The sequence below is a fragment of the Nothoprocta perdicaria genome, unplaced genomic scaffold, assembly GCF_003342845.1.
Source record: "Nothoprocta perdicaria isolate Ctin4 unplaced genomic scaffold, notPer1 scaffold_81, whole genome shotgun sequence".
Classification (NCBI taxonomy): domain Eukaryota; kingdom Metazoa; phylum Chordata; class Aves; order Tinamiformes; family Tinamidae; genus Nothoprocta; species Nothoprocta perdicaria.
The window spans coordinates 2,337,304-2,364,484 of record NW_020456099.1 but is presented as its reverse complement, the minus strand read 5'-3'; the positions used below and the strand labels follow the sequence as shown (position 1 = coordinate 2,364,484).

General features: G+C 39.4%; 1 protein-coding gene across 1 annotated transcript in view; it reads right to left on the bottom strand.

Moving 5' to 3' along the window:
• ANKRD50 (ankyrin repeat domain 50) overlaps positions 1-27,181 on the bottom strand; it is a 54,724-nt gene that overhangs the window by 9,397 nt on the left and 18,146 nt on the right. The window contains exons 4-5 of the mRNA XM_026051952.1: positions 25,431-26,709; positions 6,548-6,777 (exon numbers count right to left, since the gene is read on the bottom strand). Coding sequence (XP_025907737.1) covers positions 6,548-6,777; positions 25,431-25,909 — 709 coding nt within the window. The 5' untranslated portion in view covers positions 25,910-26,709. The remainder of the gene's footprint in view (positions 1-6,547; positions 6,778-25,430; positions 26,710-27,181) is intronic.

Here is a 27,181-nt window from a genome sequence, read left to right as displayed (position 1 = left end):
TTACACAGTGGATCTCTGTTGTTTAAAACATTTAAAACAGGAAAACCACTGTTTACTGAAACAGCAACTTAAACTACTGAGCTTAATATTGTAATTTAGGACAGATTTGTACCTTGCTCCTGCAGGTTTAGATCACATGTACCAGGACAGCAACTTGCAGTTGCCCTTACAGTCAGCTAAGACAGTCACAAAAATTCACTTTTCAAACCAAAAGCAGTTACTGGTCCCCAAATTATACTGAAGGAAAAGCAATTATCTAGTAATCCATTCAGTTCAGTGCAGGCTTCATCTCTACCGAACAGTTTTTTAAAAAGCGTCATTTTCTTATCAACGTTTTTATTTTTATTTAACTRTTGTATGGATCAGACTGCTCAGTCATGAGTGTTTAACTGAAAACAGCCTGAAAATTAAGCACTGTGTTTGTTCCCGAATGCCTTCAGTAAAGTTCCTCAATGTTGAATTAGGTTCACTCTTAATTCTTTAGTCTCCATTAGCACGGTACAAATGTAACACACTACAACRAAGGGGCAAGTTCTGGGGATGTTACTGCTGTAGTATCCTACTTGATTAGTTACAGTAAATATATGAATCTAAACAGGGCTGAATCAGTAAAACAAAAGTAGGCCGCTCCTCCAAATAAAATAATCCTGTAGGACCAGACAGACATTTTTCACACTAAGACTAACAACAGTGTCCCTCTTATAGATATTTGAATGAGAAGGTAAAGAGACAGAAAACAAGATTTTGGGTGATTGCTCTTTATTGTACAGGGACATTATTTTAGCTCTCCAAATAACAAAGAACCAGCTTTATCCACCATAATTTATCACAACTTCTAGCAATGTCCTAACTTGACCTGCAGTATGGCATAAATCATTGTTTTTACTACCCAGTTGASTAAAATATGCTGTATTCTACTATGCAAACCTCATATCTCATGCATATAAGTATGCATGAGGCTCTGCAGACTTCTGAATGCATCTCACTGTAAATCATTTTCCTTGTGATATCTCCAGTCTTTCATGTCAATCCCATACTCTGGGATTCTTGGGAATCTTTCCTGCTTACATACTTACATCCTGTTTAAATAACTTAAATGCTTTATCAGTTTTATACAGCAGTCTATTATGTCCCACCAAATAAGAACCTCCTCGACAGATGTGTGTGGCAGCCATCCCGAAATCCTGGTGGTGAAAAAAGATTAAAAAAAACAAACAAACAAACAAACAAACAAACAAAAAAAACCCCACGAGGCTGTATCATTACTTTTTCCATGTTACAGTCGGGACTATCACTCCACTCTGTACTCACCTGGGACATGCCAAATGTGTAAACACTTCAGACAAGCAAATAAATTGGCAAGCACTTCAGAGCAGAACTCGATCAAGTAATTTGATTGGTTCTACTCTCACCCAAACCGAAGGTTTTTTTTGGAATATTTCAAAATAACCCTTCTCAGTGAAATCTTACATATTGTATTGGAAGATAAGCTTGTATAATAACAGTAATACTACAGTCATACAGATTTTTGCAATATCCAAAAAACAGGCTCTCCCTAAGAATTGGGATGAATAAAACTGCTATTAGACTTTGGAACACATATGGATATTAATTTTAGTCACCTCTATAATAAACAAGAAAGACTTTATACATAGAAAGCATCTTAATAAAAACTCTGAAATTCCTCTTGCTAGTTTGAAAGGGAATAAAGATGTGGTTTGGGTTTTTTTTCCCCTGAGCATCTACCTAAATGTGGTCAACTTGCATTTCCCAGCAAAGCTGCTGCAAAGCCTCCTATTCGCCCCACCAGACACAAGAAGTCCTTTTCCCAGACCAGCAGCATCCCAACACATGGGGAGCGAGCGCGTTGCGTTCCAGCTGCCTTCCCGCGAGCCGCCTCGCTCCGCAGGGCGGCCCCACGGCCCTGCCTGCTGCGCTGTGCAGACATCTCTCAAAGCACATTCACCCCAAGAGCAGCTCCAATATGGATTTTCCTGATTTACTGAATTCCTGGCAGCTCTGTAAACAAATCAGTTCCAAATGTACTTCTTGGCAGGCTCTGGGGTCAGTCAAAGGAGAAAAAAAAAGTCTACAGCATGTCAACCTTTTCAAACTTAAAAACAAGGACAAGGAGGCTCTGCTAAATACTTAAAAATATCCTTTTTAAGATACTAACTAAACACATTTTATTGCATATATTTTAAATAGGCTTTGACACATCTTGTTTAACTGCATTGTTAGCTTTAAGATAATCTAAATGATTAAAACCATGGCAATATATTGACATTAAAAATATACACTGTTGGTCTAAGCATGTATTAAATTAGGAATTTCTATGGCCATTTATTCACGTCTGTGCAAAATGCATCCAGCAGAGTAAATAGCACTGAAAGCTGAAGGAGCCCAGTTAGCTTTTAGCACGTTTGCAGCATATTATATTCCACATTTCATCACATCCACCGCAGATGCTTCGAGACACTGGAATAGCCTGGACCGAATTCTGTGCCTCTCACTGGTCCAAGTTGTTGCATTGAATCTTAATTAGTCAGATTTACTGAAAACGGTCCACATAAAAATAATTATCTTCCCTCTTTACTTACACAGAATAAAACTGTATAGTGGAGAAGTTTTCTTCAAAAGGCACACTGAACTTCTATTAGGAAATATTTAAGGGATATTCCCTGGTATCATTTTTTCAAAGACTTAATCAGAGAAGAGTGAGGAAATATCAAGTGATTAAAATTATGTCCATGTGCTAATAGAGRAAAAGTCTGCCCAAATGATGTCCCAAAATTATGTTTGCCTTTTGAGAAAATGTTTTCAAAGACAGGAATAGAGAAGTGATTTTACAACTATACAGCTACCAAACAGCTTTTATGGCCAAAACCCAACATAAGGACTATAAAGCAACACGAAATTATCTGAATAAATTCCAATTGAAAATGAAAAAAATAGAGGACAACTCACAGTCTCTCCCCAAGGAAATTAATATTTTGGAGGCGACAAGTCAGAAGGAAAGGCTCAGCTCCAAACCAGGCAACTGGTTTGAAGACTCACCAATGTGACTGACAGTAGCTCGAATAAACCCAATAGCATCAACCTTCTGGATGCAGGGAAGCTCGTTAGGATTTTTACTGCATTCCTCCAACTTTTTCATATTCTGGCTCACTTATTAACTTTAGGAAAGGCTATGAGAATGATTTTAAAGATCCATTAGGGCTAAACTCAGCCAACAGTGAAAGCACTAGAGAGCCTGATGCTCCCAAACTTTCTCATTCCGAATGCATTAGGATAAATGTCAGCTTTTAAGAATATCTAAATGATGGATAAATGGACAAGAGGAAAAGTAATGACCTATCATCTGCTTTGCCTCTGGATAAGTAGGTAAATGGAGCTTATGCCGTCTCTGATGCTGGTCTAAAGCCATCCACACACATTTTTTGTTGCTGTTGTTGCTTTTGTTTGCAATATTTAGCATTAAACCTATGCTACCTACATTTCCCTGCCAGGCAATGTCCACATGCACCAGCACGTGTGTCAGAAGGTCTCTCATGCAGGAGATTCTGGGTTCTCTAAAATAACGAACAAAAACCACTAAGCTCTGTGCTACTTCCAGGGTATAGGAATATTTCTGTTAATATAAAGGAACTTTGTATTTCTACTACTTCTACAGAGCAAATTTTAACGAAAGGTCAGAGAGAATGGGTTTAACGTAACTCTTCAATAGCCCATACCTGTTGGCCAACGACAGACTACAATCTGGGAGATGATCTGGGTCATTACGGATGCATAGGAAAAAAGGGCTMAATAAGGAAAAGCTGGAAGAGCAAAGCCAGCAGGCGGGAAGTGGCAGCTGGTGACAGTTCCCACGCAGGAGGAGGCAGCAGGACACGCATTATCGGTGCCCCTTCTTTTTCACTCAATTGGCTGGGTTCTGCTCACTGTGGAGGGTGACCGCAAACTCATGCAGGCATCAATTTACATTTGGTTCATATTTTTCTGAGGTTGTCTCTGCAGCCACAAGAGGCAAAAAATACTTTTTTTTCCCCCCTCCCTTTAAATTAATGAAAGCTGAGATTTTGAAGTGAGGAGAAAAATCTGTAGCATATTGTGCTACTATGAAGTCTTGGAATGCACAAGGGCCCAGAACAAGAGCTGCTGCAGATGCAGACAGTAAAGAATTATTCAGGTTTCATGAATAAGTTGCCAAAAAAGTGAAGGCACAAACAGGACGAGAACAAACCTCTTTCTTTCTTTTCTCATTTTCACAGTATCTGGTGGTAGGACCCCTGGCACCAGCAAGAGAACTGTGACCAAAGGACCAAAGACTGGACTCTTTTTTCCATGTACAAACTATTTTTGTTAGGGACGAGCTTGCAGAACACTCATCTCTATTGGACATCCCCCAAAAAAGCAGCACCAGGACCATGCTGTGGCAGCAATCCCATCCTCATAATCTATAGTAGCTTTCTAAGAAAGAGGTTTATTTCTCATTTAATTAGATTTCTAGAAGTAGTTTTCAATACATGAAAAATTAAATGAAACCTGATATAAATTGATTATAAATAAATCAGATATGGTGAGCATATCTTTCATAACTTACTTTAAAAGTTTGAGCACAAAAAAACTACACATGGGACTCATTTTCCTAAAARGATGCTGAAAAAAAATCCAATCTATCTTACTAAGTTACAGCAAAAAGGATTTTTTTTTCTCTTTAGACAGAAGAAACACATCTGAAGAAAAATTATAGGGCTCAGACTTGTGAAGGTTTTGCTCATGTTATAGTTAGGCTTGTCAAAGTGTATTTGCTGAGGAACTGGAAGCATGAGAATTTCAATGTAACAGTGTCCCAAAGTGCAGAACACGTTATATTCTAGCACAAGTGCAAAAAACACTTCACAAGACTTGAATTCTGATGGTCCACCACACAAATCAGCTTTAAAACACTCGCTCAGCAACACACAAATTCAACAACAGAGAGGAGTTTGCCTCAGTAGAAGTGTTAACGACAGTCCAACTCTATCAGGCTAAAACAAAAGCAATGTACCTTGTGTTTTCAAACACAAAATCGCTATGCATCTGAAGTTAAAAGAAGCTTCAATCACCACCTTGACATCAGTTTGCACTAAGTTTTTTGCAGCCTTGAGAATCGCTGCAATTAGGGAAGTTATTGAGTAGCGCATTAAGTGGGACACTCTCACATTGACTGTAAGGTCACTGTTTTCCATCACAGTGAAAAGAAAACACTCAACGAATAAATGCTGACATTTCATCTCAACTTGTGTCCAATTATTTGGGGATTATTCTTTCTTATTTGTACCTTTTCCACCATGAAGATGGCATTAGAATATGCCAAGTCAACTTCTTTATTATGCTACTCACCAAATCATTCCCTGTAGAAATGAGAACTCGATCAAATCAAATTTTAAAGGCATATCCATTAGTTCTGCTAATTTTTCCTGTCAAGAAATCCATCTGGAAACGCACTTAGAAAACAAGTGCATTTTTTAAGGACTAGTCTGCAATATTACTATGATTCAATGGAAAGGAAATAAAACGGTCCTGAAGAAAGTTCTGTCTGTTTTTTTGGCAATGACAATGTGCCCCATCAGCCAAGTTTTGACAAAACTATTCCCGTATGAGCATCCAAAGGAGCCCTATGAAACTACTCAAGTTTTGTTTGGTTCTCCAGTTCTCCCAAATACCACTGTTCCCATCAGCCACTGATTAATCCAGCGCTTCATTCCAAAATGCAATTACCACATTGACCTTTTGCCACTGTGGAAACGAGGAAGCCTATGGGTCTGGGCTCTATAATCACCGTTTTGTCCTAATTGTTGCCTTAAAACACACAGGCTTTATGCGTTGGCCCGGAATCCAGTCTAGATATTGCCTTTTACTGAAATTCAGAAAATATGCAGTAAAAATGTCATTATGGTGAAGAAATGTTCTTGTGACATAGTAAAGCCCGGACAAAGAAGTTGTGAAGAATTCTTCACTGTGCAGCTTTTGCCAAAAATATACTGTAAGAATCCAAATCTACACTGTTACTCTCCCAAGTTCTGCCTTCAGGCAGTTATTCCCTGCTTTCTGAAAATAAAAGAGAGATTTTAACATGATATGAAAAATCTTTTGAGACTGTAGAAACGGGTGTATAGAGCAGATATGCTTAATACCAACACATTGTTTACCCTGTCTCAAAGCTCTTCAGGGCAAGCAAAGCATGAAAAGAAAGAAAGAAGAAACTCAAAGCCACTAAAAGTTGTATTGTGAATACATGTAAGTATATGTATGTATGTATAAAGAGATGTATATTGTAAAGATATGATATATCTCCAAAATACTTTGCTGATTTAAGCTTTCCACAGTTCTTGGTAACTGGAACATGTATTTTTTTCAAGCATTATCATTTCTGTCATGACCATGTTTAGGAAATAAGCATCATCACTGCTTTCAACCATCATCAAGGATCCTGTAAATGCTTCCTCTCCCTTAGAGGGCACGGGGAACCAGGTAATGGCCACTTTTTCTGGCCTGTACTCACCTGTAAACATTTTTGTAACAGCTTTACTTTGCTTGCGGGCGGAACACAGAAGGAGCAGCCAGGGAGGGAAGAACTCAAAGTGCCCGGCCAAAAGCTCTGCTACTGTCCCAGACAAACTCGTCGAGGTCTGTTCACCCTCCGAGACGTTACAGCCCTCGTCGACCGAGTCCACGAGCAGGAAGAGGCTCTGCTGAGGGGGCTTCATTCCCAAAAGGGGAAGCAGGATGCACCTGTTTGGAACATGAGGGAAAAATAAATAAATGAAGCAGTATTTTAGATACCTTTAATAATGCAATAACAAGTAGACAGTCTTTCAAGTCAAGGTGAAGATCAACTTAAAAATGCTAATTTTTACATAGTCTAAGGTTTTTTTTTTTAAATAGTTACCACAGAAAATACCGAAGTAGACTGAACTCACACAGTCTGAGTAATCACAATATARGTATTATTTAGACAGTATTATTTTTTAATGAATTTAAGATATATAACACCRCTTCAAAAATCATGTTGTTCATGGGTCAGTAAAAGAATTTGAAGAATTTGGTTTAGTAAGGAGGAAGTTACTTGCGCCAAAGTCTAGGAAGTTCCTTACTGCTGTGTGCTGAACCTGTGATTATTGCTTCTCAGGAGCTAATAGAGAGTAACAGCTGGGCATGAAACAAAAATCTCAATAAAACRTACCTGACATAATTAAGCAGAAAGTTCTAGCGTTTACAGTTTTACAGAGSTGAATTCCTGCACTTTGCTGCCACACTTTCACAAATGGAATGGCAATGCATCTATAGGCAAACTCAGGTATTCCAGAGAGTCTTGGGGGTATTAATTTTTATTTATATTGAGATTGCCAAGTTCTATTACTGAAAAAGGATTGTACTGCATGCAAAGTAGGCCATGCACCTCAAAAGTCTATACATATGTACTTTAAAAACAAAGGAAAAAAAAAAAATCTCAAGAGCATAGGAAAGAAAATCTCAAGAGCAAAGGAAAGAAAAAAAAAATCTCAAGAGCATAACAATCTTCATTAGTTTTACTGAACAAATTTATTTTTGGAACACTTTAGCCAACACATTCATCATTACCTACCAACCATTCACAAATTAATGTCTTGGCAAACCCTACCTGTTATGGAAAGAACACAACTCACTCTGCAGAAATGGTTTGTAAGCACTGTTAATAAAAGCATCTTATTTTCTGTATTTTTTTTGACTGAGAAGAATGAGAAATGAAGAGTGTTGTGCATCTTTGCATGTTCTGACGGTAACAACAGAATCTTGCTTAACAGATGTGTGACTTAGTACACTTAGAGAATATTTCCCAAGGGATAAAAAGGAAGTGCAAAACACCTGAGTTCTTGAAGTATTCAATATTAGATGAATTTTAACACTATCTAACACTGGGGCCTAACACTGGCCCCTATTTTTTTCTGATTCAAAAGACTTCTTTGAAGAATTCGCAAGACTTTGGGACTTCCACAAAGCTAACCGCTCCTCTAGAAAATGCCTCAAGTGCAGCTAGCTAAAATCACTGTGCTCTAATCTGGGAAATGAAGCAGCTACCAACTTACAGAACAGGAAATTTAAGTAGCCATAAGGTTAAAATCGCTGTTTTAAAAGACACCAATCCCACAATGAAAGGAGGCAGATAAAAAATTACTCCATTTTCTACCCCTCACCCCACCAGAACACTGCCTTGCCCCCTCAGCTATTTATGTCAAAGCAGCTTCCCTGCACTGCTTCTATCAAAATAAGTTTTCGTATCATCCCCTCTGTGAGGTTAGTTTTCAAGTATAAAAGTCACTTCAAGATRTAAACAACTGGTAGTGGTATCTTAAGCTAGGAGATCACTGAAAATCCCAGTGACCTTACCAAAAAACAATAAAAATACCTTAGTAATATTTGACAAAATACTTGTTAGTATTTACTTGTTGGGAATACTGTCAAAAAAAGTGTCATGTTTGGGGGAAAAAAAGTATTTTGCTTAATTGCTACAGTTTGTAGCAGCTGGCTGCAGTAGGTGCAATYGCCTCCACAAAACTATGGATATCCAGCAGGCTGGAGGAGGAGCACGGTGCTGTACACACAGCCTCAGGTCACACTGGAATGCACCTACTTCCTAAAAACATATCCTCCACAAAGTCAAAACAGGTGCCCACCAAAAGACACCAGACAGAAGTTCATGAGCAGTTTTAGAAGCAAAGGAAATAATAAAGCCCAGTTTCTTATGGTTGTATTTGATTGACTTTGGTGCACAGAAAGGTCAGAGTTAAGTCCTCACTTATGTTTGTTGTTTTTTTTTTTCCTGAAGCTGCGATATTTGGATTTTTTTTCTTCCATTAAAATTCTTTTTTCCCCTTAGGTGGCAACATAAAAGCATTGCACTGAGTGTACTTTTGTCCTGTGGGCCAGACTTCAAATGTGCAGTGTCATTGCTTGGATCTGTTGGGGCTGTGATTTCAATGGCTGCACAAACTTCATGAGGTTGGAAGGAACAGGCTCTCCTTAGCAGCACTGCAAGGAAAAAGCCTACAGGACATGACGAACACTACAGCAGTAAYGGATACTTCCCAAAGCGATGCTTAGAAATGGGGCTACCAGCCTCGCAGTAATGATGCTCATCACCAAGGCTGCTATCGTGCTATACTTAAACTAATCTGTCTCCCATATTCTGTTATGAAAGTGGAGATTCCTACACTTGGGATCACTAGCACCTCAGTATGAGATCTCTGAATAAACTCTTTGCTTCTAAAGACCACCTGTGTTTCAAAACAAAACAGAATCAAACSCCAAACCACCAGCATTCGTTACCAGTGAGATATGTGGTGTGTTTTATTTACAGCAATAGCTAATTACCAGCAACACGACGGAGCTGGTTAACTGCCMTCAGCATTCGACTGGGATTTGAACAGTTGAACAGGATTCACTGGGATTTGGTTGAATTTACTGTTCTATTGGCAACAAAAAAAAAAATGCCAGTACAACCTTATTAAAAAAGAAAGTGATACATGAGAGAGACTGTACAGTGCTCTCCCTGTTATGTGACCAGAATGCCCCGTACTTCTGCACTATTTGCTACACTGCAAAATTGGACATTGGAACCTTTGATCCAAATCATTTTTGAAGATTAAGGTAACAGAAGAAAGATGCTGCTACATTTATGTGTGTGTGTAGCTAGAGAGAGTTGAATTTTTCTTCCTTTTGTTTTTCAAACTGAATAGGACATACAGGTCACAATAAAAGAAGAAAAGGTAATTTCCTCTTCCGATAAAAATGACAAYTGCAGCTGCTTGGTTGATAAGTACTAACCTTTCTGAGAACACCTCCAGCAGCTGAATTCCTACAGAACTGAAAATGAAAGAGAGATCATTGCAGGTCTGTTTTTAGATTAGTGGGTTTTACTTTGCCCTGTAACAAAGCATTTATGTCCTACGGATCACTGATAACAACAGTCTATTTACCTGGATGTTAATCCATTCTCAGGAATGATTAGGGGGGTCTGAATTATAGATTAAGACAAAATTTTACTGATAAAGCCCAGCACCTGTAGCACGCACAGTGTGTGCTTTGTGTCTTACCAGTTGTTCAGCTGGTCAGAATATGATAACAGAGTTTACAATATTCCAGAAAAGACACACGCACACATACAGCACTCGATTGGCAATGCCATTCTGAAAATACTGTGGTTTTGAAACTTGAAAGTATTTCTACAATTAAAATGCTGCAATGCAGAACATATTGCTAAATATGGGGAAAGTTAAACTGTCTGGTTTTGCTCTACATACCTACCTGCATATTCACATATGGCTTCAATCAGCCTATTGGAGTAGCTGTTGCTTAATTTTCAACATGATAACATGCATCTGTAACTATTTATGACCTTCTCACAAAGTACAATACTGAGATTATATACTCACTATTTGTGCACTATCTCATAATATACATTAGCGTGTTAAGTCAACTATTGATTTTTCAGAAAACTCAGGGGCTGCACAGAAAGCGGAACTGCTCAGTTGTAACCAACTGAAATTAGTTTTATGAAGAATGAGCTGGAAAGCAGAAAACAAAAATTAAATTGAGAATTGCTTATTCGGGAAGCTCCAAGACCGAGGCATGAAGATAAATTTAGGCTATGGTCTTTCCAGACAGAGGCGGTCTATTGGGCACAGCAGAAGGGCCTTGCTGTATAATTCAGTGCCTCATTTCACAATGTCTTGTAGTAACCTGAATTTTATTGGTAACCGTGAAGCAGATTTGTAGCCCCACAAGAAAGCACAAAAGCTCCTCACAGAACCACCCTCTCAGCGCCAACAGTCGCACAGAAGCTGAGACTGGGCTCTCATTAGATGCCTCCTATTAGCCCCCRTAAATATATAAGTGATTCTTGCTTATAAAGCACTGCTCACAGATCTACAGACTAGTGGATGTACCAGAAAACACACAAAATACAAACCTTAAGAATATTTTCACCTAACAAGAGGCGTGCTGCCTACAAAGTACGCTCTAACTGTGCATCTAAGACGCAGTAGCTGCATCCCCTACCAATGGCAAAAAGTGGGAGGGCACAGGAAAAACACAAATGATTTCCTAGATGCAGTAGTTCAAAATAGTGATTTAATCCCTAAGTTCTGTTTTTAGGAACTGAGCAGTCACTAGTCCACTTTCCTGCCTAAAACCAGAAGAGGTACTCGGTCATCACTCCAGAAATACATCAGCCCAACTAACGCCTTCTTAGACACATCCAAATATCAACCTACCAACGATCAACTCCCTCCCCCAGCAACTTATTTCAGCGCTTCAACATTCTCACCCTTAGAAACAGCTTTTCCCTTACCCACAGCTCTAACCTTAACTTGTATTTCTGCAATTTAAGGCTATTCTTGTCCTGTTCACCAGGGMGACACAAGTGTCATGCCGAGGAAGTTGATACTGGCCCTAACTTATAACCTGTTCCTCCCATTTAGTCAGCCAGGTCACTGAGGAAAACACTGCTAAAACACAAACCCAGGGCAGACTTCTATGAAATGCGACCCGATGCACCCAAACACACCAACAATAATTACTCACTGGGTAGTTACTCAACTCATTTCACATGTAGCTAAAYACACTTCTACCTAGAACATAGCCTGTTTATGCAAATGTCATATAAATATCATCAAAGCCTTTCTGAAATCAAAACATGACATTTACTGCCTCTTCCTTATCCACAAGTGCTATTACACTGTTGGAGAACAGAATCAGATTAGATTTATCAGAAACAAGCCACACCGTACCCTGTTAGATGGTTTTCAACTGTTTCTTCCAGCTGCTTACAAGCAGTTTACCTGATCAAGTTAGTCTGCCTATAATGCCCCAACTGTTTTTCTACCATTTTTAAAGCGAGATGCTAAATATCTGTTCTGTTCTTTCAAGTCTTTGAATACTCTGCCATCCAGAAGTTATTTGAAGACAACCAGTAGCAGTTCTAACAACTAACAGTTGTTAGCAGCACTAACAACTGGAAAACATTACAGCTATTCCATATTTTACCCATTTTAGGCTGTAGTCTTTCTTTGTTGATCATTTTATTAGTGTTAGCTGTCCAACTGCAAAGCCACCGTTTTTAAAAAGAGCAATATCCAGTCATTGAACTTGCCAACCTTCCCAGCACCCTCAGTTTTGCCCTCCAACGAAAATGGAACTAACACTTGGTGGATGTTGTTTATTTTTAATAACATCTCAATAAAATTATTTGTTACCAAGCAGAACACATCTGTTAGGACATCAACAATGCCTTGAACCTTCAGACTCTGCCCTTGTGCTCCCATTACTACTTTATGTCCAACTTTAGCAGTTGATCTACTTACTTTCTGTAGACTTCCCTCTTGTGCATAACAGGTGGATGACAAGGAGCTCAGTTCCACGAAACTGGACGTGCAACATCTCTCCTACTCGGTTTAGGCCTTGGTGTTCTTTCCAGTTAAATCTTTCTTTTTTCCCTCCCCCTTATACTTGTCTCCATGARGTTTTATCCACAAATCATCCAAGGTCACTGATATTCACTCTCCTGAAGCGTGCTGGCTTTAATTTCCCCTTCTTTCTCCCTTCTTTTCAAATACTCTGTATTTAGGACCATACCACAGTTGCTCTCATTAAAAGTTGTCTTTTGTTTTTCTTCTCAGTTAATTCCCTTCTGTCCGTAAGAATCAAATCTAAAAWTTTTTCCTCTACTTATTTTTCCTCTTTTGCATTAAAATATGGTCACAGGCAGATCTATGTACATATCCCACTTTCCTAAGTGCTGTCCCTCCTCTGCTTGTTACATCATTATAAGATTTTCAGCCATATATACACCCCTGTCCAAGTCCTATGTTTTGGATTATTCTTCTCTCTTAAAAAAAGTATTCTTCTCTCTTAATAAAAAGCTTAATTTACATGATCAGGCTGGTCAGGACCCATATTTTAGGCGAGACATGGTTTACAGGTGTGGCAGTATCTCTTAGCACACCAAGGCAGATGAATTTTTMGATACTCAGGATGGCCCGGTAGGGTGTATAGTAGGTATCTTTGTTCATAGTCAGTCAAAGATGAGACTTATCAGCAGACTATTAAGTAGGGATTACAAATAGCACACCAGTAGTGCGCACCTTTTATTCAGAGATCTGCAAGAGGGGTAACATCTTCACATACTAGAAATAGATGTGTGTGATTGTGTGATATATAATGCAACTCCTCCTTGCTTTCCCTACCTTTCCCTCCTAACAAGGTACTTTTTTTTTTTTTTTTTTTTTTTTAACATACCAGTTTTACAAGTTATCCTGACAGGTCTTTTGCAGCATTTAAATCAGCCTTGACTGTGCACCAAGATTTCCAGTTCTGCTTGTTTATATCCATACTTTTTTCCCATTAGTATAAAGGCACCGAAAGCATTTGATTAACTGTCTCGGTTATCTTCCTCTGTCCCTCCTATGACCCTATGTGAATAACCCGAGTTCCTCTCYTCCTCCACCCATGGGCCTCCAGCCCTTATTTAAATTGCTGTTATTTATATTTACCCCTGGGAATTGTCATCTACCATGTGTTATCTAAAAGCAATGTGTTGTTAAAGGGTCAAAAAAAMACGATCAAAGAAATATCAGCTTATATCAAAAGCAGGAGATGAAAGCATCAAACCAGACTCACTGAAAAATACTATCAGTTAGTTGAAATGAAAGAACTGCGTGTACTGCACCTTGTTCTTCCATACGTGTAATAACGCACCCGATGATAATGATAATAACCTACCCTGAAAATAGTCAGAAGTATGAGGTCAAAATGCAACGTGCTGGAGTGGGCCACCCTAATAATAGAACTTTGTATCTGCAACAGGAAATATTAGTTTTAAATCATATATGAAATCAAAAGCACTTTCTGATTAATGGGCTGGCCCCCTAGACATATTAAARATAACTGCAAATCAAATACAACTTCTTCTATGAGTCGCAGCACCCGTGCACACTAACGTACCACTGAAACCAAATTCTGGCGGCCATCTAAGCATTTTAAGTTGATGGTACTATTCCATGTTTTGKAAGAGAGACTATTATCTACTTGTGCCTGGATTTATGTACAGCATAYGCTACAATGAAGTAACAGATATTGCTTTTCCTGTATAGGTTTATATCTGTTGACTTGAAGGAAACACTAGCCACAAAAAAGCACAGATGAGWCTGCTAGAAAACTGCACTTAATGCAGTCAGTTGTGCAGCTTTCGTCAGGCTCTGTTCCAGTTTACTGTTCAACCAGTCATATTTTATTTTCCACTGTGCCATGACTGCATAAGAAAAGACAGTAGCATAATGCAGACCATATAAAAGCAGCCAGASGAACAGTTATTACTGCAGTAACTTTGGCAATCCCAAAATCAGATTCTTACCATGCGTTTAATTTCAAAAGGAAAAAAAATATTGCATTGTTGACTGGGAAATTCAAAGGTGAATTGATAGCAACATAAGCAGGACATTTCTTCATAATGGACACTTCTCAAGCTGCCTACCTGGAGGAACCAGCTTATCAATTTTGGTCATTCACTAGTCAGGTTGTCATATTTGCCTTTCTAATTTCTTGCACTCCGCCATGAAACACCCCAAACCGAGCATATTACTAATGGGAGGACTACATTGCCCATCCTTGTTTCCACAAAGGCCTCTGAAGAAGAAAAAACGCTTTCACGATTTTACCTTTAGTCACGCACTAAAGGCGGTTTTCTTTCTATGTCTGCATTATCATTTATCTTCTTCCATCTTATTTTCCCCAAGTTAAAACCACCGTCCTAATCTTCTACCGCTCTATCCTACCTGACAGAGCAGCAGAGGAGCAGCCCTCACTCGTGTCTCCTGCAGTGTTCTTCCTCCACACGCCACAAAACAGCAGCCAAKGCGTCCATCCCTCTTGCATCACCCTGGGTACACACTACCTGCTTTGAAGACTGGGTGTGCTGGTCTTTGGGGTTTTCTTGGCTTGTTTTTGTCTCCCCAAAACTCAAGCAGATAAAGCTTCTCTTAACCTGGCAGTAAACTTCTTGTTGTTCCTTTATATATCCTCTTTATCCTGGAAAAACTTACTGTGTATAGCAGACTTGCAAAAATTTTAAAAAAATAAAAAAGAAAAGTGGAGGTTAGAGAATCTGACTTAATGGGACACGCAGTATGTGCTGCAAATCTGGAAAAATACCACTCCCGCCTTCAAAAAAGACAAGAGTAAGGGAGGAGAAGCTCAAGGAAATAAAGTGGCAGCACTAGCCAATATAAAATGAAACAACTGAAATCAAACTGATGCATACAGAATTGGCAGTGAAATACATTAGAAGCCTGTAAAATTTATCCAAGGGTCTCTACTAGGTGAAGCTAGTAGGTGGACGTATCACTCACAGCAGGGCAACTCTTAAGGAGCTCAAAAAGAAACTTCATAACATTTTTAGTTAGGCTCTTGCATTATCAGTTACTTCCAAATGATAGAGGACACAAAGAGGCATCACTGCTTTCTTAATTTGATGCATTTACAGTAATACAAGGAACCAAATTTATCTTACTGCATGTCAGCTATGTTTTAGCTACAAACTACAGCTCTCCTTCAATGTCTTGTGGGACTCTTCTTGAAAATGTAGAGAATAGCGGAGCGATTTACAACTTGCCCACCATTCACTGCAACACAGCTAATATAATTAAGCTGCAAGATTTGTTATTTAACTATTTAAGACAGAAGTCATGCTGTACTCTCTCTTCTTCCATTTATTGTATGGTTCATTTATATCCATTTTTTACTACCATCTCCATATTGCTGTTATTTTTCAAATGTAGTTAGGGAGCCTAAATAGTTCTGTTCCTTCCGGGACACCTTCCTGATTCTTCAAATTAACAAAGATGCTGCCATTTCTCTTACTCTCATCTACCAAGAGGCTATCTCTGCTGCTCTTTATAGACACCACTATTGCCAATCCAAGCATCCCAGGAACAACTCACCAACCTAAAATCTCTGCAACACCTTTAAACACGCTGTATATAATCCAATAGTTACAAGCCTATACRTTTCTTCTTGAAAAGGAATTCTTCAATCATGAGATGTTCCTGCATTAACTATTTAAAATACATCTCCTTCTAAAGTATGGAAGGTTTCTCACCATTCCCAGTGTATTATATGCACCATCCTGTAAAGAAAGTAATCAAACCCTCTTCAATGCATTGCTTCACTACTGCTTTYAAAAGAAGATATTTAAATACTATCTTTTTCCCAGTACCATAGACACACTAAGTCCTTTCTGCTTCACAATCCTTCAAATCCTTTTCATTTTTTTTCATTAAAAAGGAGGAAAAGAACTTAAAYCCTTGCACAAGCTATGAACATGTGCATAGAAAACAGGAGGGAAGGGAAATAATTAACAAGTGAAAATTGCTATGAAGGTCCATCTAACTAAACAGCTTACAGGAAAACCTGCAAGGTTTAAGACTGAGCCACATAGATTAAAGGCAAAATGTTAATGCCTATAGAAGTAGAAGACAAAAAGGCCTATGTGAGTTGTCATTATTAAAATGCCTTAGGCAAACTTTCTTATGGTAATTCAAACTGAAAAGGTTAAAACCTTAAATGGTGTTACATTCAGTCTGTATGCAGGGCTTCCATACAACGAAGGAGGAACATACAACCTGCTCTTGTAGTAACACTAACTGTGGCTACGTGACCTGCTAACTCCAAGATTKAAGAGAAAAGCCTAAAGAGAAACATGCCACAAAGTACTTAAGCTTCAGGCAACGCTCAGGTCTCTGACTGCCTGGAAACAAGAGCACGAGAACACAGCGTTTTCCAAGAAACCCAGCAGTTCTATGTGCACTCCAAGCAGCAGATGTTACATCAGAGTCAAGATGCTCTCAACAGACTGCGTTTATGAAATAGCRATTTATCTTGCAGAACTTCAGTTTCACTGAGTTGGAAATAGAAGCTGAGTTGGCAGATTCTTTACAAGCTCTTGAGCTTATTCTTATCAAAATATTCTTTCTTTTCTCACCATGAATTCGGTCACTGCCCAACCTCTGTCATATCTGAGTTTAAAATAAACCATGCTACTGAACAGTTAGACTCTAAACAAGTGTTATATTTAGTTGAAATCTCTAATGTAAATGATAGAAATATGTAAGTACTTAGAAATCAACAGCCTCATACCATACAGAAGTGAAAGGCAGAATACAGAAAGTATATTCATAATTACCTGAACTGTTCTAACTAGCAAGTTAAATTTAAGAAATATTTTACCATACATCTAGCATTATTACACTATAATTGCTTACAGCTTCGAAGTGTACCACCACACAGGAGACAGCATCAAAATTCTATGCAAGAGATTTTTCTGCACTATTCCTGATTTCTTTCATACAGTCTTGTTCCCCATTTTTCTCCATCAGATCTCAAAAGATCTTTTGATCTTGCAGATATCAGCTTACATTTGGCTGCTCCCTACACAGAGTGGTAAAAGACTTGGTGCTGTGAAGGCTATCTGTTATTTTTAATAKTTTATGTCTCTCACTAAAGTCACAAAGTTTAAGCTTTCACTGTGTGAATATTAATCTAACAGGAGGCAAAAGAACAGTCCAGTTTTTCTGACAAAATCCAAAGGAATTATGCCATTTTTGTAAACRTTTCTAATTAAAACGTACCTCAGCCCCTTGTTCTTGAAGGTAGGTATTTTTGGCACGAAGTTTCTTCACCAGGAATTAGATAGTYAAAGAAAATTGTAATTCTGCTATTACAGTTGAGTACATAACAGGRGCAGGATAAAAAGGAGCATGTATTCCTTAAGTTTTGTCATGCCCGTGTTTGATGGTTTTACGTTTTTTGACTTGAGGCTTTCCTGAGTCTACCCTTAAATCACACACAACTGACAGCTGCCTTTCCAACATCCCCCTTCAAGTGAAATTTCAAAATGAGACTTGTACAACGCTACTGGTGCAAGACCACCAGGAACAAACTTCCAAAAAGGATGCTGCAAACCCCACGAGGGATAGGGTTTACAAGGCGACCTCAACTGTCTCCTTGTATTTAATTCTCAAGTAGGAAAATCCTGACTTCAAACCTTTCTCTAGCAGTTAGTCTTTTTGTTTTTCTTTGTTTCTTTTTCTCCTTTAATACATGAAAAAGGATTCAGTAGTGACACATCCTGGAAATAACTGCATGCACTGCTTCTGCACAACAAGAGAAAGCAAAAGATTTGCTCTTCCAGAGAAACTAAATATTGCCATGTCCTACACAAAACTAATTTCAAAAAAGTGCAAGTTCTTAATCTTCAGACACTACAGAGTACGTGAATGATTATATGAAATCAGTAAAAACAATACAAAGAGATCATGGAGTTCTCAGAAAAAAAAAAAAAAACACAAAAGGATTTTTCCATCTAATTTGTATAACTTTTACCACCTTAGATTGAAAATAATCTCTCTACAGCCCTTGGAGCAGCAATCAAATCTAATTCTCTAATTCTTTGGAGAGAAAAGTGGGACATTCTTCTGTTTCCTGTTAATGGGGCATAGTCGTACAATTTCAAGAGAAAGAAGTTTGTCTAAATTGACAACTCTCCTTCAACTGGCTCTCGGAAAGCAGAAATAAAAGTCGAGCTCTCCTTGCTGGAACCTTGCTTGCACTCCTCTGGGAGGCTGTAGGTGCCCACATCTTGAAGAGCTCATGGAAATGCATCAGATGATAACAAAAAGGCACCTGCTAGAAACAAGACTTCTCCCCGTGAGCTCGCTTTTAGCTGACAAAGCTTAGGACTACTACTGCAAGCAGAACTCAGCCTTGCGCCAGGGCCCCCAAGCTCCCCTGGGCCACATGTAGCTTTGGGATTCTGGTCAAGCCTAAGAGAAAGAAGTAGAACAGACAAACTTCTGGGAAAGCACAGAAGGAGAATGTTAAATATTTACCCATCTAAAATGTTGCTACCAAAATTTCYCTCTGGCTAGAGGTAATTTAATTTAGCTAAAGGAGTTTTTAATTCTTAGGTGTACCTTAGGTGTACACCCATATTCTTAGGTGTAACCTCTGATGAAACACTATGAAGTTGGAATTACTCTGCTCAGAAGAGACAAAAAATAATATAACAATATTCAAATATATAAAAGGCTGTCCTAAAGAAGAAAGACGGAATCTATTCTCCAGGGATATGGAGAATATTTTAAGTAGTAACAAGCCTAGGGCATAGCAAGGAAAAAAACCTCAGGTGGCATGGAAATTTTTCTGACAATAAGAAATGAGAAGCATAAAAGCAGATGAACAGCATTTGCCTCAAAGCAGACTTGCTCACCTCTACCTGTGGTAAAGAGATGGACTCGGTGACTTTGAGGTCCKCTACAAAGACCTCTCTAGGTGGAAATTWGTCACCCACATATTTGAACTTTACTTGCAGTAAATGCCTAAACACATTGTGAAGTTTAATACCTTTTTTCTTTAAAGGGTCTTGTAAATTCATGTATTATGCATTCAGAACTTTCTTCCCATGAAACAAGATATAGTTAGTCCGTGGCTTTGCTTCTACTGTTTACAGCTCCATGAAATTAGAGTGTGACAGGATCCACGTTCTGCATTACCTTGTAACTGCTGCAAATCTGCAGCTATCGCAGCAGTACTCGAGCTGCAGAGGGAAGGGCTGCGCAGCAGACTGGACCACAASGTGCCCATCACTGCCAGACAGGCTGAGACATGGGAATGAGTATTCTTTTTTCTATAACATTAGTACTGCATTACTAACGTCTTATGGAATAAATTGGTAGAAAGCCCAGCAGTTTTTCAGTTCACAGTAGCCTGAACTCAGGAATCTGTAATTTTCTCCAGTGTGTTGCCCTTAACATATTTCAAGCCCTTGTAAGCTCCTGGTAAAAGGGTCTTTTGCAGAATGCATTTCATAAAAAGAAAGGAAGCAAAGGAATAATGAAAAATAAAGAAAAACATWTAGTCTGAATAGCACATGCTGCCACCTCAACTCCAGAGTAAAATTAATATTATTTTTACAGCTGTCACGGAATTTTGGGTGCCAGTAAAACCATCAGAAATTACGTCCTTCTCATGCTTCTGCCAGGTGTCTACAGCAAGAGGAACATGCCCTGGGTTAATTCACTCGCAAGGACAACTCCAAGTTTGTAGAGCAACGAAGAGCAACCCCTCCTGCTTCCACGAAAGCCCAAGCTCTAGTCTTTGGCCTCCACCATTGAAGTGGATGCAAACCTTCCTATCAGCTAATGGCAATAGGAAAGCAAAGGGTAAATAAATAATAAAAGTAGAAATGAAAGCAACTGCAGAGGAGCTGGCCACTCCTTTTCCAGACTGACTCCATAAACAGTTTATGAAGTTAACAGTAAGCTGCTCTTAGCAGTGAGAAAGCGCAGTCATCAGCTGCTACAAGAAGTCTACACACAGTAATTTCAGTTATGCTACTTGCTTCAAAGAACATACAAGGAGCTGCAAAAAGAACAGCTTCTTCACACTTCATCTGATTAGTTATCATAAACACCCAGTTTTCTAAAATCCTCCCATAATTCATGCTTGATAAATGGCAAGAAAAATAATAATAACAAAAAAAGGCATTTCAGTACTGTAGATATAAAGACCCTGGGCAGCTATTGCAGAACATTTGCTGAACAAACTTGTGTTTTTCTACACCGTCCAGCAAGCAATCTCAAAGTTGAAATAAACTTTTCCCCTTATCATTTACACAGAGGTAAAATCTCACCTAGACACCTGCAATTTGCAAGTTTGTGGTGATACATCAGCCCTACGGAAAAGAAAGGAGGGAGGAAGAAAGAAAGAAAGAAAAAGCAGCACGGAAAGCTCRTAGAGGGTGGGGGAAAAAACCATCTGTTAGCATGGATTCACAATCCTAGTTTTTTACTCCAARTTCTGCTGTTTTTAAAATTTCCATTATATTGCCAACCATGAAACGCCACAGGCTCAATCCTGCAAACTTCTGCATCCTAATTGCATTCCCAAAAGGTAAAAGCAACTTCCTATACACAGCACCTAATGCTGGCCAGACCAATGACTCAAGCAAGAAGGCTTTCAACTCCCATCAATGTAAATCCCTTCTTCATACCTGCAGTCAACRTAATTCTTATGCAACCCCACACATTTTACAGTCAAGTGTACAGGTTGCTGGATATTCCAAACAAAATACAAAACTGCTTTTMTTTCTATATTGTATTTATCACTGGCCTGTACTGAAGAAGAAATAAATACTTTTGCCTTTGCTGAAGGACAATTCCATTTGGCAGATCTGTTTCTACTATATTGATTTTTGGTAAAGAAGATATAACATCAATTCAAGAAGACTTCTATTAAGTTCTTACACAATCACAAATGTGCTCTGTTAAGCAGCTTTTTTTTTTTCTCCTGTTCTGTTAGGTGGGTGCACATTATTTGCATTTTATTTGCACATTATTATTTGCACATTACTTTTTTTCAGTATAAATCTTAGAGCAGGCCATGCTACATTAAAATAATGGTAGAGATACATACCTTTATTAAAGTTTTGAGTAATGAMACAAGTGAAAAAAAGCACTTGAACTGACAACTGACCCAAATACAGAATATAAGGAACAAGTAAAAATGTAAAAAAATCTCACAAGAATTTAAGTTACTGCAAAGACGTCCACTAGAAAGTATTATACAAAACTCAAACTTTGTACTAGACCAATGCACACTGAGAGTGAGTTTAGAGCAAGCTCAACTACCTCATGTTATTTAGGRGGCAGCTGCTCTAAATTCTCTGCGATTGACTCAAACTCTGGCAGTGGATGCCTTCCACTCAGAGCTGTAGCTGGAAAAGAAATCAACTATGCAATGAAAATGAGTTCTATACTTCTAATGCAGTCCTCTGTCCAGGCTGAGAATTAAATCAAGCTCTGCCTTTCTCCACGAATTCTAATTGCAGCACAGCACATGGGGGAAGTGCAAATTCCCCCACTGCCTCCTGTCTTAAGCCCAAGTCATCCCCTTTTTCTGTAAAGCATAAAGGGAAACCATGAGGGCAAATATTTCTGTAATATTTTGCTTTATATCATGTATGTATCATGTATATCATTTGCTTAGGATTATGGYTTTGCTTTATAAGAATTCCTCTTCTTCCCTGCATAACTGATATCCACCTGTATTTGCACCAGACACCAGAAGCATGAACACTGCACAAAACTGAAAACTCCCACCCACGACACTGAAGGTAATACGGCAGAAATTGGGATATTCTGGTTTTGCCTTTTCTAGCGAAACAGGTATGACTAGTATAATTGATTTCTGTCAATTAAATTCATTGCAGCGTAATGCATTACTCATGGGTATTCTTAGAATCTGAAACATTCCTTGCTGCTTCCTTTATGCTTTGCTTTTACCCAARGCTCAAACTTGAGCTTCAGCATCCTTCCTTACGATTAAGGCTTCTCTCTGCTCCCGATCTGCGTATCAGGAGAAAAGCACTTCAGAAGCATTGCCACTAGTAGCACCTCCTCTCAGCTGTCAGTGCAACAGCAACAAATGCCTGTCAAACACATTTCGATGTGGCAGCCTATCCAGCTCTTCAAGTTGTCCACTTGTCCCTAAAATGATTAAGGCAGTTTGATATTTTAAATACATTCTTTTTTTTTTTTTTTTCCCTGAGAGAGAAACATTAAAACAGAAGGGGAAAAAAAGCTTTAGTTTTCTGGATAGTTAATTGCTCATGTATCACYACAAACACCAGAATTGTGGGAAACCTAAAGAATATCTTCTCCATAAAAAGATAAACTGTTTTGGGTAATGGACATTATTTTGCTTACAAACTAGCACGTTTCCAAGGCATCTAAAAGTTTCTTTCTTACTATTTCTAGGACAATTGGCACAAAAATAGAATAGTGTAATCTTGTTTAGCACTTATAAAGAGAAGGCTTTCCATTTTAGGCCATGAATATGTAGCTCAGCCTGGAGCAGAGCAAGAATGTGTGACAGTGGCTTTAAAGAAAGACACTTGTCTATTGAATAAAGAAAATTAGAATAAGGTAACATGAATGGAGCATTGAGATGAGAGTTCTGTGCCGTGTCAGCATCTTTACAAAAATGAAGGTCAATCAACTCACTGTTATGCCTTTTTAGAACTCATTTCACATTACACCAGCATGCACTTAACAGAATGGACATATAAATACACCAGACTGGAAAACTGTAGGGCTTAGCACGGAGTCTTAGGAGACATAAAAACAAAACAACAGCTCAGGATATATTTATTGATGAATAATTTTTCTATGCTTTTCTATGTATTTTAACAAAATTGCACCAATGAATTGCTATGACATTTGGGGCAGGCGTAGTTAAGGTCCTCCTGTCTGCAGAACAGCAATTGACTCATACAAGCAGCAGAACAAGTTCAGGGAAATCTCCTGGTCCCCTGCCACAGCGCTGAAAACCTATATTCCCTGGACTGCCCCTTGTCGCTAGCACCCCGTCTTCCTTGAACCTGGAACATGGGGATAAAGGCAAACTGCAACACCTGCTTTCAGAAACAGGGCAGGTGGGCAGCAAGGCAATCACGGAATTCACCTAAGAACACCCTCAAATTCTCCCTGACCAAAGCTGCTGAACCACAGTCTAGTACTGCCAGTGTAACAGYAGTTCACCATCACTGCTGTAAAATCTGAGTGAGGAAAAACTAACGCCAAATGTTTTGTCATGTAATTTTTCTAGTAAAAACCCATAAACCTTGCACAAGGAACTAAATACAAAAATAGCCAATCATTAAAGGTTTCATAAAAATTTATCTTCCCAAGAAAGCTGACTTGCAGTCATCTTCCCTATCTCTGTGYTGTGTTTTGTCTGAAGCCATTCACCTAGCCCCTGTTCTTTGCATCAGGGCAGTGGTGTTTAGAGCAGGGTACAGCTTAGTAGAGAGCTTGGCCAGAATAATTTGTAAGATTTCTTTGGAGCAGACTTTTAAACAAAAATAGGCATTCAATCATTAGATTAATCCTCTTCCACAATTTAAAAAGTCTGCCTAAAGCTACATACCTGGCCCGTTATTCTGTTTATAAGCACTTAATTTCATCCTGTTTTCAGTCACTGGAGGTTGACAGAAGTCAAGACATCTCAAAATAAGACCTTAATAGCTGCTAGTGCTTGCATTGTCATTTAGCAACAAACAAACAAACAAATCCAGACTTAGCCTTGGTTTARTCTATTCAGAGTGTTTTAAAGACACTGCACTGAGAACAATGGCAGAACTGCATCCTGTTTATTCACTGGCAAGACCAAAGCAGCCAACAGAAGTGCAAGGTTCTTCTAGAGCACCTTGCCAACACCACTGAGCACTGCTGCTCAACCCCCAGGGCCTGTTTACCCAGCCCCTGCCTAGGTAGGCTGAAGAGGAAGGGGGGGGGGGGGAACAAAATCTGACAAAGACTTTTTAATACTACAGACACCGTCCCTTAAACCTGCAGGCACTACAAAAAAGCAACCACTGTGCAACAGCACCTTAGTTTAAGTAACGCCCAAGGAAAGTTTCATACTAGCAACACAGCCAGTTGAAGCTCTACTAGAGCCAAGCTTTGTGCTTTCCCAGTCTTCCATCACTGTGACCCTATGGAACATGTATCTCGTAGATGTGCACTTAGAAATGCTCAGGAAGATTCTCCTATGTGACCCTTCTTTGGAAACTCTTACACATATATGCAATTAGTATCACAAGAAGAAAAAAAAAGAGCCCTCTTGACAGATTTCTGATTCACYGAATGCTTTACAGTGCCCATAAGCAATGGATTTTTAGATTTTAAATATATTATTAGTATGATCATACATATATGCAAGAAGTAACATAAGGAGTTAATTAGGAATTGCCTTCCTACCACATATTTTTAGACAAACATAAAACTGATGTCCTGGATCAGACCCAGAGATCCATTAGTCCAGTTTCCTGCTTGACAGAAACCAGTATTAGAAGCTTTTGTGAGGGTCCTGAAAAGCCCATTTAAGGACTCTGAAGGAAAACTGCCTTTTAGGGGGGCCTTTAGGCAAAGATCACTAGGTACCTTCCACTCTGAAGTCTGTTACTTTTAACTCCTTCCAAAAGGCAGGTACAGCTGAGAGTATTACTGCATTAATGTAAATAAATTCACTATTAGTATTAAATTGTTTTAAAAAGCAAGTATTTATTTATACCAGCTATGAGGACAACGTTTGATTTTTCCCATGGTCAGTCTACAAGAACTGAGAGAGATCCATAGAGACAACAAGCCATGATTCTGCAAGACAAGCATGTTCTACAGCATCCTGTATCATAGACTCCTTGGAAGGAAGAGCCTAAACAGAAGCCAGCCTTTTTTGTTTGTTTCTTTGAGTTTTATTTTGGTTAGGTTTGTTGTGGGATTTTTTTTTATTACCTTTTAAATGCTTCAGCAGGGTTCCTCTCGCATTCCCCAGGCTGCAAGAGACTTTGAATAGCAGGGTCTCTTAGTTTGTCCTCATATCCCTGGATCAGTCCACTGCGGCAGATTTGTGCAACTAAACCTCTAATAAAGGCCCCGACRCAGAGCGTGTCAGAGTCTTGGGCCCTGCAGAAATGGAAGGCTAGAGCTTGACGGTGTAAACCTCTTTGCAGGTTTGCAGGTGAGCTTGGCCACAGTAACTCAGTGCAGAGGGCTGTCTTCCCACTACCAGGCCCTCCTACCAACAAGACACCCCAGGCGGCTCCTTTCCCAGAGACAACACCAGTATTATTCCCAGAATTTGCTACAAGAGATGGTTTGTTGGCAGCACTACCGCTGCAGTTGGCTTTCTCCTGGAGGCAGTGCTGAAGCTTGTGGAAAACCCACTCCCTACAATAAAACTGCTTTCCTTGCAGCAAGCTGGTTTGAGCCATTTTACAAAGCTTCTGCTCTTGGGTTTGTCATAAGCAGCAAATACCCCTTCAACACCCTGAAGACTGTAAACAGGAATTCATCTTGCGCAGAAAGTCTTCCACTCAGAGCCTGTCACAGACCATGGCAATCTGTTAAGTTTCCTCATAAAACTTATCAGCCTCTTCACAGGATGTGTGTCACTCCATTCGGATGCTTTATGTTTAGCCTTGCACATCACAGCTCAGCTGACATCACGAAGCCACGTCTGATAGCAGCGCTCAATTATGCTTCTCACATGGCTCAAAAGTCCATACAGCTCCATGACTACATCTGTCGTTTGGGCAGTTGTGCGCGTGCTTCCAGTATACAGCGGAGACAATACATCTGGAAAAACTGAGGCAAAGCCAACTTCGCAGCGTGTGCTAAATGCCTTTCAACTCTAGGCATTAATCTCTTCGGATATAAATCCAGAAAAAGCTGTCCACAATAAAGTGTTCCTTCTGGGAACGGTATAGCAAAAGGTGATTTCTTTTTCTTCGGCAGTATTACGTATGTTTCACAAGCATGTGCCACTCACTGGGAAGCGGTCAGTTTCGACAGCGAGCTTTGCAGACTTCATTCATGCGGGCAAGCGCCCAGGAAGTGCTTCAGATTACGGTTTCTTAAGTGGTAGACACAACAGAGGGGGAAAAAAAAATGTTTACGACTTATTTCAATACGTTCATAACTGTCTTCTTCGGGAACCTGGATTCTTACTGAACCTGTTCTCAGGTATCTCAATCGCAAGATGTCAGAAGAGACAACATCTTCCCCTAGAGCTCTGCAATAAAGAAGACAGCACTTTTAACCCTCCGTGCAAGTCGTAATTCAGTCACTTGCTAATGCAGTCAACAAAGAATAAAACCAAGGGCTCTTCTTCATTATTTTCCCCCTGTACGATGAAACTAAAGTAATCTTACATTTTTCTAAGGAACTTTGGTACTGAGCTGCAATCAGCCACATATTAAAAACAGAACAGAGAGGCAATAAACAGGTATGAAAGTGACTCCAAACCAGAGGGCAGACGCCTCGCRTTTTCTCCTGACAAGAGCCGAATCCCTGCCATTCTCTCGGGGATATTCCCCCTAGGAGGGATCCACACGGAAACCCCTCTTGGCTCGGCATTTCCACAGCTAGCTTCTCGCGGCTGGCCCTCTCTCCCGCTCTGAAGTTCCTTCCCGAGGCGAGCGCTGCCCGCAGCCCCGGGCGCACTTCTTTGTTCGCGGCTCGCGGGCGGCGGCGGGACGCGGGGC